Genomic DNA, 17,939 nt, shown 5'->3' with positions numbered 1-17,939 from the left:
ACAAGGAATGTAAGGGACCTTTTCAAGGAAAACTACAAACCACTGCTCAATGAAATCAGAGAGGACACAAACAGATGGAGAAACATTCCATGTTCATGGTTAGGAAGAATTAATATCGTGAAAATGGCTATACTGCCCAAAGTAATTTACAGAATCAACGCTATCCCCATCAAGCTACCATTGACTTTCTTCACAGAACTGGAAAAAACCACCATGAACTTCATATGGAACCAAAAGAGAGCCCGCATAGCCAAGTCAATTCTAAGCAAAACGAACACAGCGGGGGGCATCACACTACCGGATTTCAAACTATACTACAAGGCTACAGTAATCAAAACAGCATGGTACTGGTACCAAAACAGAGATATAGACCAATGGAACAAAACAGAGGCATCGGAGGCAACACAACATATCTAAACCATACAATCTTTGATAAACCTGACAAAAACAAGCAATGGGGAAAGGATTCCCTGTTTAATAAATGGTGTTGGGAAAACTGGTTAGCCATGTGCAGAAAACAGAAACTGGACCCCTTCCTGACACCTTACACTAAAATTAACTCCAGATGGATTAAAGACTTAAACATAAAACCTGGCACCATAAAAACCCTAGAAGGAAATCTAGGCAAAACCATCCAGGACATAGGAGTAGGCAAGGACTTCATGAACAAAACACCAAAAGCATTGGCAACAAAAGCCAAAATAGACAAATGGGACCTAATGAAATTCCACAGCTTCTGCAAAGCAAAAGAAACAGTCACTAGAGTGAATCGGCAACCAACAGAATGGGAAAAAAATTTTGCAGTTTACCCATCTGACAAAGGGCTGATATCCAGAATTTACAAAGAATTCAAACAGATTTACAGGAAAAAAACAAACAAGCCCATTCAAAAGTGGGCAAAGGATATGAACAGACACTTTACGAAAGAAGACATATATGAAGCCAACAATCATATGAAAAAATGCTCATCGTCACTGGTCATCAGAGAGATGCAAATCAAAACTACATTGAGATACCATCTCACGCCAGTTAGAATGGCGATCATTAAAAAATCTGGAGACAACAGATGCTGGAGAGGATGTGGAGAAAAAGGAACACTTTTACACTGCTGGTGGGAGTGTAAATTAGTTCAACCATTGTGGAAGACAGTGTGGTGATTCTTCAAGGCCTTAGAAATAGAAATTCCATTTGACCCAGCAATCCCATTACTGGGTATATATCCAAAGGAGTATAAATCGTTCTACTATAAGGAGACATGCACCCAAATGTTCATTGCAGCACTGCTTACAATAGCAAAGACCTGGAATCAACCCAAATGCCCAATGATGATAGACTGGATTGGGAAAATGTGGCACATATACACCATGGAATATTATGCAGCAATCAGAAATGATGAGTTTGTGTTGTTTGTAGGGACATGGATGAATCTGGAGAACATCATTCTCAGCAAACTGACACAAGAACAGAAAATGAAACACCGCATATTCTCACTCATAGGCGGGTGATGAAAAATGAGAACACATGGACACAGAGAGGGGAGTACTAAACACTGGGATCTATTGGGGGGAAAAGGGGAGGGCCAGTGGGAGGGGGAGGTGGGGAGGGATAGCCTGGGGAGAAATGCCAAATGTGGGTGAAGGGGAGAAAGGAAGCAAAACACACTGCCATGTGTGTACCTATGCAACTGTCTTGCATGTTCTGCACATGTACCCCAAAACCTAAAATGCAATTAAAAAAAAAAAAACCTGAATTACAACCTAGGCCTCTTTCCATTTTTGTCCTGTCTTCTATATTTTCCCCCCAATTATTCACACATCTTCTCTTCCTTCCTTAGAGAAAGAAGCATGACTTTTTACTAAGATACACCTTTCCCCTTTCTTTGAAACCATTGTTCCTATACTTTCAAAGAGCTTTTTTTTTAAAAAAAAAATATATCATTTATCTCTGCTTTTTTTGTGCCAAATATCTTTTTCTATATTAGATTTTTCTAAACTTAAAAATACGGCCTAACTCAAACACACAACTGTTAATCTTTTGGCTGGGCACTATGGCTCACGCCTGTAATCCCAGCACTTTGGAAGGCCGAGGTGGACGGATTACCTGAGGTCAAGAGTTTGAGAACAGCCTGGCCAACATGGCAAAACCCCGTCTCTACTAAAAATACAAAAATTAGCTGGGGCGTGGTGGTGGGTGCCTGTAATACCCACACCCAGCTAATTTCTAAAGTTTTTTTACTTGGGAGGTTTAGGCACAAGAATTGCTTGAACCCTGGAGACAGAGGTTGTTTTAAGTCGAGATCACGCCTCTGCACTTCAGTCTGGGCGACAGAATGAGACTCCATCTCATATCAAAAAACAAAACTAACCACTTTTGTCCTTTTTTATAACTTCAAAACTTTTATCACTGATCTCTCTTGTGCTTTTCATGAGTAACTAGTTCCTCAATTTCCCATAGTCCATTCCTGCTCCAACCTACTTAAGATTTTTTTTTTTTTTTTGAGATGGAGTTTCACTCTTGTTACCCAGGCTGGGGCGCGATCTCAGCTCACTGCAACCTCTGCCTCCTTGGTTCGGGCAATTCTCCTGCCTCAGCCTCCTGAGTAGCTGGGATTACAGGCACGGGCTACCATGCCCAGCTAATTTTTTGTATTTTGAGTAGAGACGGGGTTTCACCATGTTGACCAGGATGGTCTTGATCTCTTGACCTTGTGATCCATGCGCTTCGGCCTCCCAAAGTGCTGGGATTACAGGCTCGAGCCACCGTGCCCGGCCAAGATATTTTCTTTAAGATACCAGCAACTTTAGTCACCAAATTAAACTGACCTCTCTCATTTCAGTAGGCACTCAATAAAAATGTTTGTAAGGGGTATGAATAAAACAATTCTGTGCATTCATAATTTTTTCTAATAGATATTTTATTAATTAGCTATGTACTAGGCAATATGATGGTTCAAAGATGAATATAACACTTTTCCTTAAAGAGTACATAATCTTGAATTGAATTGAATCCTCTTACTAAAAGGACATATTATTAAAGGTGAGATGCTTATTTAAAAAAGTTTACATGTTTATAATGAAAAATGCATTTTCAGTAATTCAAGGATAATTTATTGAGCAAGCCCTGTGTATTCCTGAATAAGGTGTTGCCCTCTGGAGAGCTGTGTAACCTCGACCTCGCAGAAGTTACAACCTTCCTCCCATCTCAGTTTCAACAAGGTACTTACTTCATATGATAAGTATCATTCTGTTTCAAAAGATCTTCTCATGGCTTCCTATTCTAATATAAATGAACTGCCTTGTTAAATTTTGAACTAACATGATGGTTGGTTCAATCATCTTTGAACCAACATGATTCTCAAGCTCTGATCCCTGCCCAAGGTCTGTTTTTGATGCTTTCTATAACTTAGATTCACCTTTCCTAAGCAAGATTTGATCTACACATCTGTCCCAGTAACAATTTACACACTAGCAAGGTCAGTCTTATCACAAAATCATAGCATTTTCCTGAATCTAGCGTCTGTTTCATGCTATCCCCTGCCCTTCTTCCAGCTGTTCTATGAACCCTATTTTCTAGAAGACAATTACTTAGTTGTCCTCTCTTATCAAATCCTATTGAATCCCATGTCTTCCACAGGACTCTGGCTAAGTTTCCAGACAGCAATGACTTTCCTCTTTTCCAACATTTATTAACTATAATGTTCTGTGTAGCAAAATATTGAATGTATTATCTAATATTTTAATGTGCAGGTCTGTCTACCAAGCAACTAAAAGGAAGAGATAGTGTCCTACATTTCTTTTACTTTACCTTTAGTGCTACCCTTGTGCTATATATAAAAAAAGATGTAATTACTGTAAGTAACTATGAAATAACATCTGGTTTCGACCAAAGTGTACATTTACAAACATATTTTATTTGACTAACTCTTCATTTTAATTATATATTACCCTGACTTATTTCTGAGGCTGATTTTAATAAACAATAGCAATTCATTTATGCTAGAATCCAAATGTAAGTTTTAACTTTGAGGTCAGGAGTTTAGGACCAGCCTAGGCAACATAGTAAGACCCTGTCTCTGTGCTGTCTTTATTTTAGATATAATCAACAATATTTTAAAAATAGCTTCTTTGCATTGAATGCCTACTAAGTGCCAAATACTGGAATAAACTTTACAAATGCTACCTCAAATCATCAAAAACAAAACAGAAACATAGAGGCATTATTAAGCTCATTTTATAAATGAGATGGAAAAATTAAGCCACTTGCTCAATGTCACAATAGCCAGTAAATGACAGAATTCAACCTCAGGTTGCTTGGCTCTGCCATCCTCTATTCACTATTCCAGGTAGTTTCTGAAATGAACTCCTCAGTTTTGTTCTTTTTTTATAATCTATGCTATTTGCTCTCCTTCATTAATGAAATTACATTACATCTGGTATCTTTACTTAAAGCTTTCTAGGGGGTAATTACACAAGAATACAAAAGGCATGGCCTTTGGAAAATGAAGAATTTGTAATAATAGCATCTGTTAAACATCTAATTCTAAAATCTATGAGTACCTAATTTTAACATCTGTTTGGCAGCCCATTGTGTGCCAAGCTCTTTATTGGCCACTTTATATACACTTTTATTTAATCCATCTAACAATGTCACCTCTGGCATCCCCATACCCTTCATTTCACAAACAAGAAAAGTAAGGCTCAAAAATGTTAACAGATTTCCCAAAATCACGTAGGAAGAAAGATCCAGATTTCATATTTGCAATTATTAAGATGGATAAGATAAAATGCTTAGATAATAACTCTAGTGTGAATACTTGAGATTTTAAATATTTTGTATAGCTGCAAAAGTTGTGTTACAATTATTTTTGTTTTTTTTTTTCTTATTGAGACAGGGTCTTGCTCTGTCACCTAGGAGGACAGTGGCACAACCATGGCTTAAGTAATCTTCCTGGGATCAAGCGATCCTTTCACTGTAGCTTCCCAAGTTGCTGGGACTTTACAGGTGCACACCATCATACCCAGCAAATTTCTAAAAAAATTTTTTTAAGAGATGGGTCTTGCTATGATCCCAGGATTGGTCTTGAACTTCTGGACTCAAGCAATCCTCCTGCCTCAGCCTCCTCAAGTGCTGGGATTACAGGTGTGAGCCACCATGATTGGCACAATTACTATTGATATTATTATTATTATTATTTGAGACAGAGTTTTGCTCTTGTTGCCCAGGCTGGAGTGCAATGGCCCGATCTTGGCTCACTGCAACCTCAGCCTCCTAGATTCAAGTAATTCTCCTCCCTCAGTTTCCTGAGTAGCTGAGATTACAGCTATGTACCACCATGCTTGGCTAATTTTTTTTTTAATTAGTAGAGATGATGGGGTTTCACCATGTTAGTCAGGCTGGTCTTGAACTCCTGACCTCAAGGTCATCTACCCACCTTGGCCACCCAAAATGCTGGGTTTACAGGTGTGTGCCTATAAATAACAGTGTATTAAAAACTGTATTATTTACCAAAGAATTATTTATAGGCGGAGGCTGTACAGTCTTTAGCTGTAATAGCAATAAAATGTTCAGATAGCAGAAATATCAATCTGACTTTATAGAGGAGTTTTAAATAGTAAGAGTAGTGGTATTATTAAGCTCCACTTAAGTTGGGCAAAAGAACCCACAGTTTATCTTTCCCATTTGTTTCTATTTTCTGGTGATAAAAAAGGGCTTCTTACTAACAAAATTGTTAATGGTAAGGCATAATTTGGGCAACTGTAATTGTAAAGCATAATTTGGGGGATTTATTCTTCAGTAATGGAAACATGGCTAATTCCTACTTGAACTGCAATTCATACATGTCTAAAGGTCTAGTAATTGGAAACTTACATTGAATGGTTAATGAATCCACAAGAGACCAAACTGATGCTGATGAAGCTAAATTAACCAATAATTTAAGAAGTGGTAATAATAGCATTTAGAAACAGTGATCAATTCAAGAAAACACTTATAATACAGTGTTATTTCTTCAAATTGTAGTAATTCCACACTGTGCAAATGCATAGGAGTTTTCAAAAGTTTTCAGGTATTGCTTGGCAACTAGACTTAGTAAAATACTGAAGTACAGTCTTTAGCTTTATGCACAAGGAAGGTATAAAGGAAATTCAGACTCATCTGCTTGAATTGACAACTAACACTTTAGGTATGTTGTGGCCTACACATTAAGACTCAGATGATCTTGAGTATCAGTCTCCATTTTCTTTTTAAATTTTCATTCTAAATTCTTGACATCATATTTTTTGAGGAACGTAGATAAATTAAAGTACCAAGATAAAACAAAAACAGACTGGGCATGGTGGCTCATGCCTGTAATCTCAGAGCTCTGGGAGGCCAAGGTGGGAGGATCGTTTGAGGTCAGGAGTTTAGGATCAGCCTAGGCAACATAATGAGACCCTGTCTCTACAGAAACAAAATAAAACAAAAACAAAAACCAATGTCTAATGTATTTTTCTATGCTTACAGAGTACACAGCACATGGCACCAATTAGGTATTTAATAAATATCTGTTGATTCATATTGCCAAAAGATTAGAAGAAATATAGATAGTTTGAAGGGGAGATCTCATAATAGCTTTCAAAATGCTAAGATTTACCATGTAGACACAGGATTAAGTTAATCACGCATTGCCTTTTAGACAGAACTTCGATAATGGAGGAGATCCTATAGCAGGCAAATTTACTTCCAAATAGAAGAATTTTCTGACAATTTGAGCTGCCCAATAACAAAAAGTGCTATTTAAGGGACCTTGTTTCTATAAGTATTCCATGAGGATGCATGATTATCTTTTAGGGATTAGTCATAAATGACTCCTTGTATCCTACAGATGCCTGGACTGTACAATCTCTAAAGTCTTTTTAAAACTTCTCTTTTTAACTTTTTCTACCAATCACCAATAATTTGTGATACTGAAATGCAGTTTGAACTTTTACCTGTATGAAGCAACTTGACAAAATGATGTTTCCACCCAACTACTCAAGGCCCCAAAATGAAAACTGCCCTTTATGCTTCAAAATGTCATGTTAAAAGTTCCAAAAACTATTTACTAAAATTTAAAATTATATCGATTACTTTACAGGCTTAAGAGGTTCCAACAAAGGAAAAATAAATTTTTATTTCACATATCTATAAAAGAAGATTTGAAAATTAAAGAAAATATTCATAATAAGACAATTATTACTTGCATATTCACCTGATACTGGTATGGATTTTGGGAAATTGACAAGGCTGGTCTCTGATGCACTTTGAAGCTCTCGAAGCCGAGTGAGGTATTGCTGTTGCCCCAGAGCACCATCTTCACCATCAAATGATCTCTTCTGAGCAAGCCCTTGCTTCTGAAATGTCAACTTCAGACCACCTTCCTGTTAAATAAATACCATTATTAAGACAGAAACTATTAAAAAAAATCTTATTGCAGGATATTAAGAGAAACTTTTTACTGAGAAAAAAATGAAGTAAAAATCCTGAAACATCAAAGAAGTCAATTTCTCATTCATACATCAATCAAATAAAAGCATTTTAAATCAATTTCTATAATACCATCACATTTTCTATCTTGAATGAAAAAAATACAAGTACTCTACACATTTTTCTGAGTAAAACAAGGTTTTATATGTGACTAGTACATTGTAACATTTTCAACTTTAGACATACATCTCTATGCACATTATTCATACAACATTTTGGAGGACATTACTTATGTTTTAGATACTAAGTAATCAATTGAGCTTCAAAAATCATTAAAAAATGAAACATTACTGATAACAGGGCATGCTAAATGTTTAAGACAGAAAGTGCACTGACATACCATTCAAATATTATATAAAAGAATCAAAACAGAAATTGTCACACTGTTTAAGAAAGCATCTTGATTAGAACTATTTTCAGAAGCATAAGGAGAGAAACATATTTAATGATGATCGCTCTAGTAGAATATTCAAACTTAATAACCTGGATATCAGAAAGAAAACAATCCAAATACCAAGAAACAGGTATGTGAAGGAAGGAAGAGTAAGAGCAGGCAGCCATTTGCAGGAAAAGCATGCTGCACACCGCAATCGCAACCAGGCCCTAGGGCAATAAAAATACACATACGTCTTTGATTTTCACTGTAAACTCCTTTTCTCGTACATGCTTCTTCACCTTTGACATCTGTGTTGACTGATCATGTTCTTCTTTAACACCGACACCCGGGGGAGTGGGTACACTTGGCTCGCTGTAGTCTGTAGCTGCTCCAGGGCTGTCCAGCAGTTTTGTTGTATAGAAAGAAGCCACTGTATTAGCATCATAACTTCTTCTAGCTGAAGGCCACTTTCCTTTCAGAACTGTTTGACAAATACTGTCCAACCGATTGATCATCACACGATCCTAGAAAAGCATGCAATGTCAAAGTATAATTTCAATAATTAGTTCAGACCTTCGGAGATCAAATAGCTAAATCGTCTTTATGGATTTAACCATGGTTCAACATATGTGTATGTGCTATGCATACATATTCTCACATATATTACAATTCTGTAACAAGTTATCTGAGTACAAATTCCCTTTGGTGAAGTTCAAAAATATTATATCATAAGCAGGTGTGGTGGTTCACACCTATAATCCCAGCACTTTGGGAGGCCAAGGTGGGAGGACTGCTTGAAGCCAGGAGTTTGAGACCAGCCTGGGCAATATAGCAAAACCCTGTCTCTGCAAAAAATTAAAAAATTAGCTGGTCATAGTGGTGCATGCCATGCCTGTAAGTCCCACCTATTCAGCTGACTGAGGTGGGAGGATGGCTTGAACCTAGGAGGTTGAGGCTGCAGTGAGCTATAATTGTGCCACTGTATTCTAGCCTGGGTAGTAAGACCATGTCTCAAAAACAGACAAAAAACTGTACCGTAAAGATAGTTTTATATTCTTTTGTTTTTATAATTAAAGAGTAATACAGATTCCTAATAAAAAGTTCAAACAACTTAGGTGTTTTAGAAGATAAGAAAACCCTCCATTCTTCCACTTCCCAACCTTATTCTCAAAGGTAAGTATTGCTGCACTAGTCTAGTCACATAATAGAAGAAAAACTGGTCGGGTGAGGTGGCTTACACCCGTAATCCCAGCAGTTTGGGAGGCCGGGGCGGGTGGATCACTTGAGGTCAGGAGTTCCAGACCAGCCTGGCTGACATGGTGAAACCCTATCTCTGCTAAAAATACAAAAATTAGCTGGGCATGGTGGTGGGTGCCTGTAATCCCAGTTACTTGAGAGGCTGAGGCAAGAGTCGTGCATGAACCTGGGAGGTAGAGGCTGCAGTGAGCCAAGATTGTGATACTGTACTCTAGCTTGGGGGACAGAGCAAGACTAAAAAAAAAATTAAAAAAAAGGGAGAAAAATTGTAATAATCTAATCTTCTACTTATATTCTTCCTCCACTGAATGGACATGTATCTAAATAAACTTTTCTTTCTAGGTCACAACTGGCTACAGTAAATTTCTTCAAGGAGATTTAATCAAAAGCACCTATGTCATAAAGATGTACTTTAAGGTTAACTTGAAAGTAAGGATTCATTATCTTTTGCTCTAAACATTCTAAAGTTATGTTGAGAAGCATACACATTAAAGCATAAATATTTGCCTGATAGTAGTAATTTATACTTTTGAAACTAACACCAAAATGTCATCCTACATTTTATGCTGACCTATTTTCCTCATAGTAAGATTATCTATCATTGAAACAATATAGGAAAATACTAAAACATGACCTATCCCAATAAAAAATTATGTCTTTACCTTTGGCCAATAGGAGGCCGCCAGCATATATCCACCTTGTAAGACATAAGCAGACTCTGGTGTCCCATTGTTCATCTGAAAACTATCCTGAGTCTCATCCTGGGTAGTGCTCAATGATGCGACGCTTTCTTCATCATAGGCTTTCATGTGAGTGGTACTCTCTGCTAAGAACAATCATAATCATTTTTTAAAAAGACTGCATAAAATAGTTTTATATATAAAAATCTTACATAATTATTCAGAAACATCTGAGAAAGAAAATGTTAGAAGTAAAAACAAATGATAAAAAAGGGAAAAAATCACCTAGAATATAACAAAGTACCTAACATTATTATCAAGAGACAGGGGCTTGCTGTGTTGCACAGCCTTGACAGAACTCCTGGGCTCAAGCAGTACTTCTGCCTTAGCCTGGCAAGTAGCTGGGATTACAGGTATGCACCATGCCTCACTTCATTACCCATTATTTAAAAAATGAATACTGATTGGTAGACTTAATCTGGACTGGCAGAACTAGAAATACCTGATGAGGGTACCTCTTGTAACTCTTAGAACTGAGCATGTTCCTCGTGGCAATTCTGAAAGTTAACCCTGTGGAGTTGTTAAAAGAGATCCTAGCAGGCCGGGCGCGGTGGCTCAAGCCTGTAATCCCAGCACTTTGGGAGGCAGAGGCGGGTGGATCACGAGGTCAAGAGATCGAGACCATCCTGATCAACATGGTGAAACCCCGTCTCTACTCAAAATACAAAAAATTAGCTGGGCATGGTGGCATGTGCCTGTAATCCCAGCTATGCGGGAGGCTGAGGCAGGAGAATTGCCTGAACCCAGGAGGCGGAGGTTGCGGTGAGCCGAGATCGCGCCATTGCACTCCAGCCTGGGTAACAAGAGCGAAACTCCATCTCAAAAAAAAAAAAAAGAGATCCTAGCTCCTGCTCATGTTAACTGGATTCATTTTCTTGCACCTCAACTGTTGAACTGCTGCAAGGGCTTCTGCAGAAGGGAATCACCGAACATTGTTGTACTGATAAGCATTTGTCATGGCTGACAAATGACCTATGATACTCTTATTGGTCTGTTTAAGACTCCTGGTGACTGCTATATAATATTATCTTTTATTTGTTCACTAATCAACTTGTTCCTGGGAAAAAATATAATACTCAATTTAAGACAATCACAATGAAATAAAACTATTGTATAAAATTTCCAATTCAACTGCCTGATTAATTTGTAATGCCTTGAATACAGAATAGGGGATTTGTTATCAGTAACTCTAGTTTTGTAATGCCTTGAATACAGAATAGGGGATTTGTATCAGCTAACTCTAGTTTTCTTTTCAACAGTGCTCTCCTAAGAAAATCTGTATATATAAAACTTATGTAAACAGGCTGAGCATGGTGGCTCACACCTGTAATCCCAGCACTTGGGGAGGCCAAGGCGGGCAGATCACCTGAGGTAAGGAGTTCAAGACCAGCCTGGCCAACCTGGTGAAATCGCATCTCTACAAAAATACAAAAATTAGCTGGGCCTGGTGGTGGGTGCCTATAATCCCAGCTACTCGGGAGGCTGAGGCAGTAGAATTGCTTGAACCCAGGAGGCGGAGGTTGCAGTGAGCTGATATCACGCCACTGTCTTCCAGCCTGGGTGACAGAGTGAGACCCCACTCAAAAAAAAAAAAAAAAAAAAAAACAACCTTAAGCAAACAATTTTAAACATTCTTAAATTACCTGAATCAAGTTATTTTCATTTTCACTTGAAAAGTTATCTTAAAAATGTAAAATTATTTTATGCATAATACCTCTTTTTTGGGTTTCCTCTTCATCACTGTCGCTTTCTTCTGATGAAGATGAAGAGGAAGAGGATGAGGAAGAGGAGGAGGATGAAGAAGATGCTGAAGAACAAGATGAAGAAGAAGAAGAACTAGAGCCTGATCTAGAGTGGGAACAAGAGGAGGAGGATGACGAGGAAGAAGATGATCTGGAAGAACAGGATGATCTCTCAGAATCTGAGTCAGAATCAGAACTAGATTCTGATCCTCTTTTGTGGCCTCTCTGTTTCTTAGAAGCTGGGTTTGGAGTTAGGGGTTCCGTTCTGGCTGCAACCATGCGTCTGTCTGTTTCACTTTTTCCACCAGATTTCTGGTCTCCAGTAGCCTGTGGTAAAACACCATTCTTTGGACTTACAGGCTCAGATTTTATTAGTGTCCTAGTTTCCACAGAAGACATAGATTCTTCTTCAGAAGACTGAGGCTCCTCTTTAAGATTTTCACTTTTAACTTTCATCTCCTCTAGAATAATACCTTTAGCATCTAGGAGCCTAGGTAGAGAGGTAAGAGGAGAAGCAGAAAGTGCTACTTGATATTGCTGTAAAAGTGGGGTGGAAGTCTTTGAATGAGCCATCTTATTTTGACTGTAGTTCCTCTGAGCTGCCATAAATGAGAGTTCAGGATCACGAAGAATGTGATAGTCTGTTCGGCTCACCCCGTGTTTGGCAGCACCAATAAGCAAATCCCTGTCATGAGGGCCACATTCCCACCAGACTGGTAAGTCTGGATTTGGATGGCAAAGCTTCAAGCGTTCAAACAACTGTGGATGTCGAAGGGCCTGTTCCCGTACTTTCCTTAGAAGTTCAATGCGATACAAAGTCCTAGAAGCACGTTCTTCTGTGATGGGCTGGATAAAAATATTTGGATCCACCAATTCTACAGATTGAAACAAGGACAAGAATATTAATCTCAAAAATCCTTTATAAATAAATGATTATAAATAAATTTTTATATACTTATAACAATACTATTTCTAAAATGTGCCTCCATGCAATATCACTGTATAGTTTCCAGAATTTCTTTTCAGTGAGGAGAAATTAAGTTTTATAAATAAGTACTAAAAGTTATGTAACATTAAACACTGGATGTTAATGTAAAACATAAGATGATTTTGGAAGTATATTATTATAACTGGGAATTTTAAGAAATTCCCCATGAGCTATGCATTTAATACCATTTGTCTTAAAGACACAAACAAACGCTCAAACTCACTTATAAATTAGAACCGTTCAGGGTTCTTTTGGCTTCCCTGGGCTGCAATGTAAGAATAATTGTACTAGGCCACACACAAAATACACTAACACTAACAATAGCTGATGAGCTTAAAAAAAAATTGGAAAAAACACTCATATTTTTAAGAAAGTTTACAAATTTGTGTTGGGCTGCATTAACAGCCATCCTGGGCCGCAGGTTGGACAAGCTTGTGTTGAGTGATACTCCACAAACAAACGTAAGCTGGCACATCTCAAACTGCAAAAGGTAATAGGACATTGCAGTCAACTCGCAAAGGTAACAAGGGCTTTCTCAAGTTTCTAGGGAAACACAGGCACATCTTTCAAACTACACAAATTACTAGCTTGAGATAGGTCAGTTTCAACATAAGCTCATGCTACATCCCCTTTGATAAGGTTATGCCTTTGCAAAAGTGGGTTACTGACACTTGGGAAGTGCTCAACAATTATGGGCTTGCTGAAATAATGCAGGGACCAACATAAGCAGCTCCTTATGCCAAATATGGAATAATCTGAACAACAAATAAAGACAATACTGGATTATAACCTATGGAATAAGTATCCATGAATCCATACTGATATGAATAAATAACTGATTAAACAGACGAGAGAGAGGATAATCTTCTTCTCTCTCGTGTGCAGAATTCACAGAAAAAACTGCTGGAGACAAGAATTAGTATTGGCAGATACTAAAAATCAATGGGTGAAAGTCTGAGAAGAAACAAGATTTGTGAAGCTTAAGATATTTGTTAATTATAGTTAATTTCACACTGGCCAAATGTAGCATAAACTACCTTAACCACTCAATTAAAGTCAACATCATCAGTAATAAGACATACTGCCATCACCAATCCCTTGATATTACATCCTGAGAACACATCATTTCTGTGGCACTCTTGCCAAAAATTCATGACCTCAATCTAGTCATGTAAAAACATAAGACAAGCTCAAACTGAAGAATATATGGCTATATAACTGATCAACAGGTTTCAAAGTCATTAAAGGTAAGGAGAACCTGCTGCAAATTGCAGAAAGCTAAGGAGAAGGAAAAACCAAATACATTGTAGGATCTTAGAACAAAAAAGGACATTAGTTAAAAAACTGGTAAAACAAAAATAGGTTATTTAGTTAGTAGTATTATAATAATGTTAATTTATTGTTTTGATAATTATAATTACTCTGGTAAAATGTTAACATTAAGAGAGGAAGAGTGAGAAGATAGATGGAAACTCCTTGCACATTTTTTGCAATCTTCTGTAATTTTAAAAGTAGTTCAAAATAAAAAAGTTGAAATAAAATCAAGGACCATGGAAAAATCAATATGGAGCAGGAAACAAGGTGGGAAGTATAAAGTCTACTTCTAAGATTTGAAAAGTTGTACAGTGCCCAACCAGTGCACACATCTGATTAGTAACTGTGGCTACTTAAGAAAGAAATAGAAATATTTTCTTTCAGTATGTTACTATGTTTTTAAACAACTACTAGATTGTGAGGCCATAAATACTTACTGAGTTGTTAGTCCTAATTATTCATTAGACAGAATGGTTAGGTAATTCTTTTGGCCTTGAGTGTTGTGAAAAAAATTATTGAGACATTAATGGCACTGTAACTGAGGAAATTTGGGAAACAGTCTGAGTTACGGAGAACCTCAACCTCACTCACATTTTTTGAAACGAAGTACTAATATACAATTTATTTTATACTTGATCTTAGCTAAAAAACTAAGAGAATTGAAATTTATTTTAACATGACATAAAAGCAAAACCTAATATTCTTTAAAATACACCAATTATTGACCCATTTATTTTACATTTTATTAATGTGAATCATTATTTGAGATGTGAGTCATGTTTTGATTCTTTTCCTTTTTTTGAGATGGAGTCTTGCTCTGTGTCCATGTTGGGAGCGCAACGGCAGTGATCTCGGCTCACTGCAACCTTCGCCTCCTGGGCTTGAGTGATTCTTGGGCCTCAGCCTCTCAAGCAGCTGGGATTATAGGTGCCTGCCACCATGCCTGGCTAATTTTTGCATTTTTTGTATAGACAGGGTTTCACCACGTTGCCCCACCCGCCTCGGCCTCCCAAAATGTTGGGATTATAGGCGTGAGCCACTGTGCCTGGCCTGAGATGTGAATAATGTTATTGAACAAACAAAAAAATGGGAAGAAATATCCAAGCAATGCATGTGTGCTGCACTGGTTTATGAAGGATATCCAGCATATATCTTTTGAACATGGGTCTGTAGTCTTCCTACAAATGGGACTATGTTTGATTATTATGAAAGAACACTTACCTAGAATTTTCTCTCGATTTCTATTAACATAGAAATAGGTTTTTCTTATCCATTAAAAAGTCTCTAAACAATTTTTGCATTAAACAAGCTGACACCATAAAGCTATTGCCACTTTCTAGCTATAGTGATATGCACATTTTTGAATGCTATGATTACATGCTTATTTAGTGGGATACAGTTCTGCTTCTATAATACCTATGTTAATCTTCCTTTTTTTAAAAACACCAAACTTGTGTAGCATTTTGTGTCCATCAGTTGGAAGTAGGATGTAAATAAACATGATTAGACAATTCTTAACAAAGACACCAACAATATGAATTATCTTTTAAAAACAGTGAAAATGACAAGCTATTTGTCTTCTAAAATGCATTTTAAACTAATGTAAATATAATACTTGTAACAAAGGTTGGTGTTGTAGCTTTCTGGCTTGTAGACAGATCTAAGCAAATTTTTATAGAGGGAATTTCCAGAGTGGGAGGTGTTGTGAGGCAAAGTGATGTTACTTACTAGTTGTGTGCTCTCCACTAGAAAGCTACGGAATGTGAGGCCCAGGATCAAATGTAAGCTGAAAGCTTCTTTCTCTCTTCAAACTGCTTGTCCACAGCCAGAGAGAAGGCCTCGTGTAGCCCGGATGTACAGAGTATGAGGCCAGAAAAAGGAGTTTTCTCAGGAACTGGCCATGGAGGCCCTCAATCTTCTTTGAAATGTCACTCAAAAGGAAGCTCAATTTTGACACATTGTTTTCAATGAAGCCAATCATCTCCAGCTTTTGAAGGGTTAATAGCTGCTGAGGAGGGTATGACTTGGCGCTTGACCAGTTCTTCCAAAGAAAGGTAAATTTTGAAGATGGCTGCTGCAGAGGGCAGACCGATATATTGCTTGATATCAGACCTGTCCATAAAGGCCATGTCAATCTTTGCAATGATGTTGCAAGCAGTCAGAATCACTACATTAAAAATGCCTTTTAATCTGATTAATTTGGGTCAAGACAGCATTGACCATGCCAATGGCACCTGATGGCTTTCATTATGGGTGGCTGTGGGACTTTCCATCTCATCAATCAGTAAAAATGCCAAAGCATCTTTATAATCAATCAAATCTTGAATCTTCTGGAATGTCTTAGTTACCAGCTTTTCACTTTCAGAAAACCACTTAGAAAAGAGCCTGTGGCTATTTATTGCAATTAATTGGCCATACCAACACCTGCTTGAAAGTTTAATTGTCAATTTCTGGGCTAATGCTTTACATAGGAATGTTTTTCCAGTTCTTGGAGGACCAGGTAGCAGCAGCACCACCTGGTTCCAGGTGCTGAGGCTACTGTTGACATTGTTGTCTGAAAATGGTAAGGTTGTAATCACATAATCAAGGTGTGATTTGACTTCCACATCAGACACTAAGCTGTTCCAAAGCCCATGGAATTTGGCTGCAGGCAGAACCCAATGATTTGCCACAATTTTATCTTCTGTCTCTTCCTCCAACTTTTCACTGCTTGCGCCATCTTCACTCTGCTGGAAGATGTGAAGTGCAATAGTGCATGCACTCAAATCAATGAGCTATGAGTCTTTAACCCTTAATTCTGTGTCAACAATAGAGACCAGCATATTCCTGGTCAGAAAAGGTTCCTCAAACTCAATCCATGTATAATCACCAAACACAGTATTACGTTTGGTGAGTAGTTTTCTGTTTATTTATTTTAAGGACAGGGTCTTGCTCTGTTGCTCAATATGAAGTACAGTGGCATGATCATGGGTCACTGCAGCCTCAACTTCCTGGGCCCAAGTGATCCTCTTGCCTCACCCTCTCAAATAGCTGGGACCACAGCCATGCACCACCACACGCAACTATTTTTTTTTTTAAGAGATGGGATCTCCCTATGTTGCCCAGGCTAGTCTTAACTCCTGGGTTCAAGTGATCCTCCTACCTTGGCCTCCCAAAGTGCTGGGATTACAGGCATGAGCTATTGTGCCCAGCATGGTGAGTATCTTTCTAAAACTCAGCTTTAAATCTTTTTTTTTTGTAGTGTTGCCTCTGTGCTGAGGCACTCCATGTGGACTGTCCATGACTTGGTCATACAGGGCAGTGCTTGCTTTGAGTTTCCCATGGCCTTCCCCATGGTTCCACTGGAAGCAGTGGGGTCCTGGCGTGAACCTGGCCACCACCACCTCATGCCCCTGCCTCAACTATTCTTACTCACATTTCTGAGGAAGCCCCACATTTTAAATGATTATTTAGTAATTAGTCTTTTCTCTTTGAAAACTAGAATCAAAAGTGATGAATATATTCATATCACTGTATTATTGATGGGAATGAAGAAAATTTAAAAAATGAGGGCCTCTTGGCAACTATAAATGACACAATATTTTGCTTTATCTGTCATTTTGGATTCATTTATGGTTTTCCAGTAGATCTGAAAACAGATGGAAACCTACTCTGAATTACCTGGTAATCAAGTGATTGGCTACTCTATTTACAGTGAACTAACAAAAAAATCTGTTAGGAAATAAAATTAAAACAAGTAAGGAAATCTTTTTACTATAAAACAAGAATAGCAGGCCATTGGGTTTAGCAGTCAGAAATCATATACAACGAAGTATGGAGACAACTGCTCATGACACAGCATTACTGAGAGGAACTGCTGATAGGATGAGGTATTTCTCTGGGCTTTGAAGACAATGAAATGCATCCCAGAACAATGCCTTAGTTAAGTTGCATCAACACCTGTGTTGGGTTGTCTTTTGTGAAGATGGCCCTGGGAGATCTTTTCTAGAAAATTTTTCAAAATGTCTTATGAGTTGGGG

At 37.8% G+C, this 17,939-nt stretch overlaps 1 protein-coding gene and 1 pseudogene across 25 annotated transcripts in view; both read right to left on the bottom strand.

Moving 5' to 3' along the window:
* CHD9 (chromodomain helicase DNA binding protein 9) overlaps positions 1-17,939 on the bottom strand; it is a 286,203-nt gene that overhangs the window by 19,956 nt on the left and 248,308 nt on the right. For 11 of the 25 annotated variants that reach the window (XR_013530432.1, XR_013530430.1, XM_078358110.1 and 8 more), the window contains 4 exons: positions 11,591-12,493; positions 9,799-9,962; positions 8,131-8,403; positions 7,229-7,397 (listed from right to left, as the gene is read on the bottom strand). Coding sequence is in view for 21 of the 25 variants with exons in the window: in XM_078358110.1 (XP_078214236.1) it covers positions 7,229-7,397; positions 8,131-8,403; positions 9,799-9,962; positions 11,591-12,493 (1,509 nt within the window). In the remaining 4 variants the exon portion in view is untranslated. The remainder of the gene's footprint in view (positions 1-7,228; positions 7,398-8,130; positions 8,404-9,798; positions 9,963-11,590; positions 12,494-17,939) is intronic. The other 14 variants (XR_013530433.1, XM_035281963.3, XM_078358112.1 and 11 more) reach the window with 3 other exon arrangements.
* On the bottom strand, positions 15,562-17,435 carry LOC100409585 (pachytene checkpoint protein 2 homolog; annotated as a pseudogene).

The sequence above is a fragment of the Callithrix jacchus genome, chromosome 20 (genome assembly GCF_049354715.1).
Source record: "Callithrix jacchus isolate 240 chromosome 20, calJac240_pri, whole genome shotgun sequence".
Classification (NCBI taxonomy): Eukaryota; Metazoa; Chordata; class Mammalia; order Primates; family Cebidae; genus Callithrix; species Callithrix jacchus.
The sequence above is the reverse complement of the archived record's forward strand: the minus strand, read 5'-3'. Positions and strand labels throughout refer to the sequence as shown.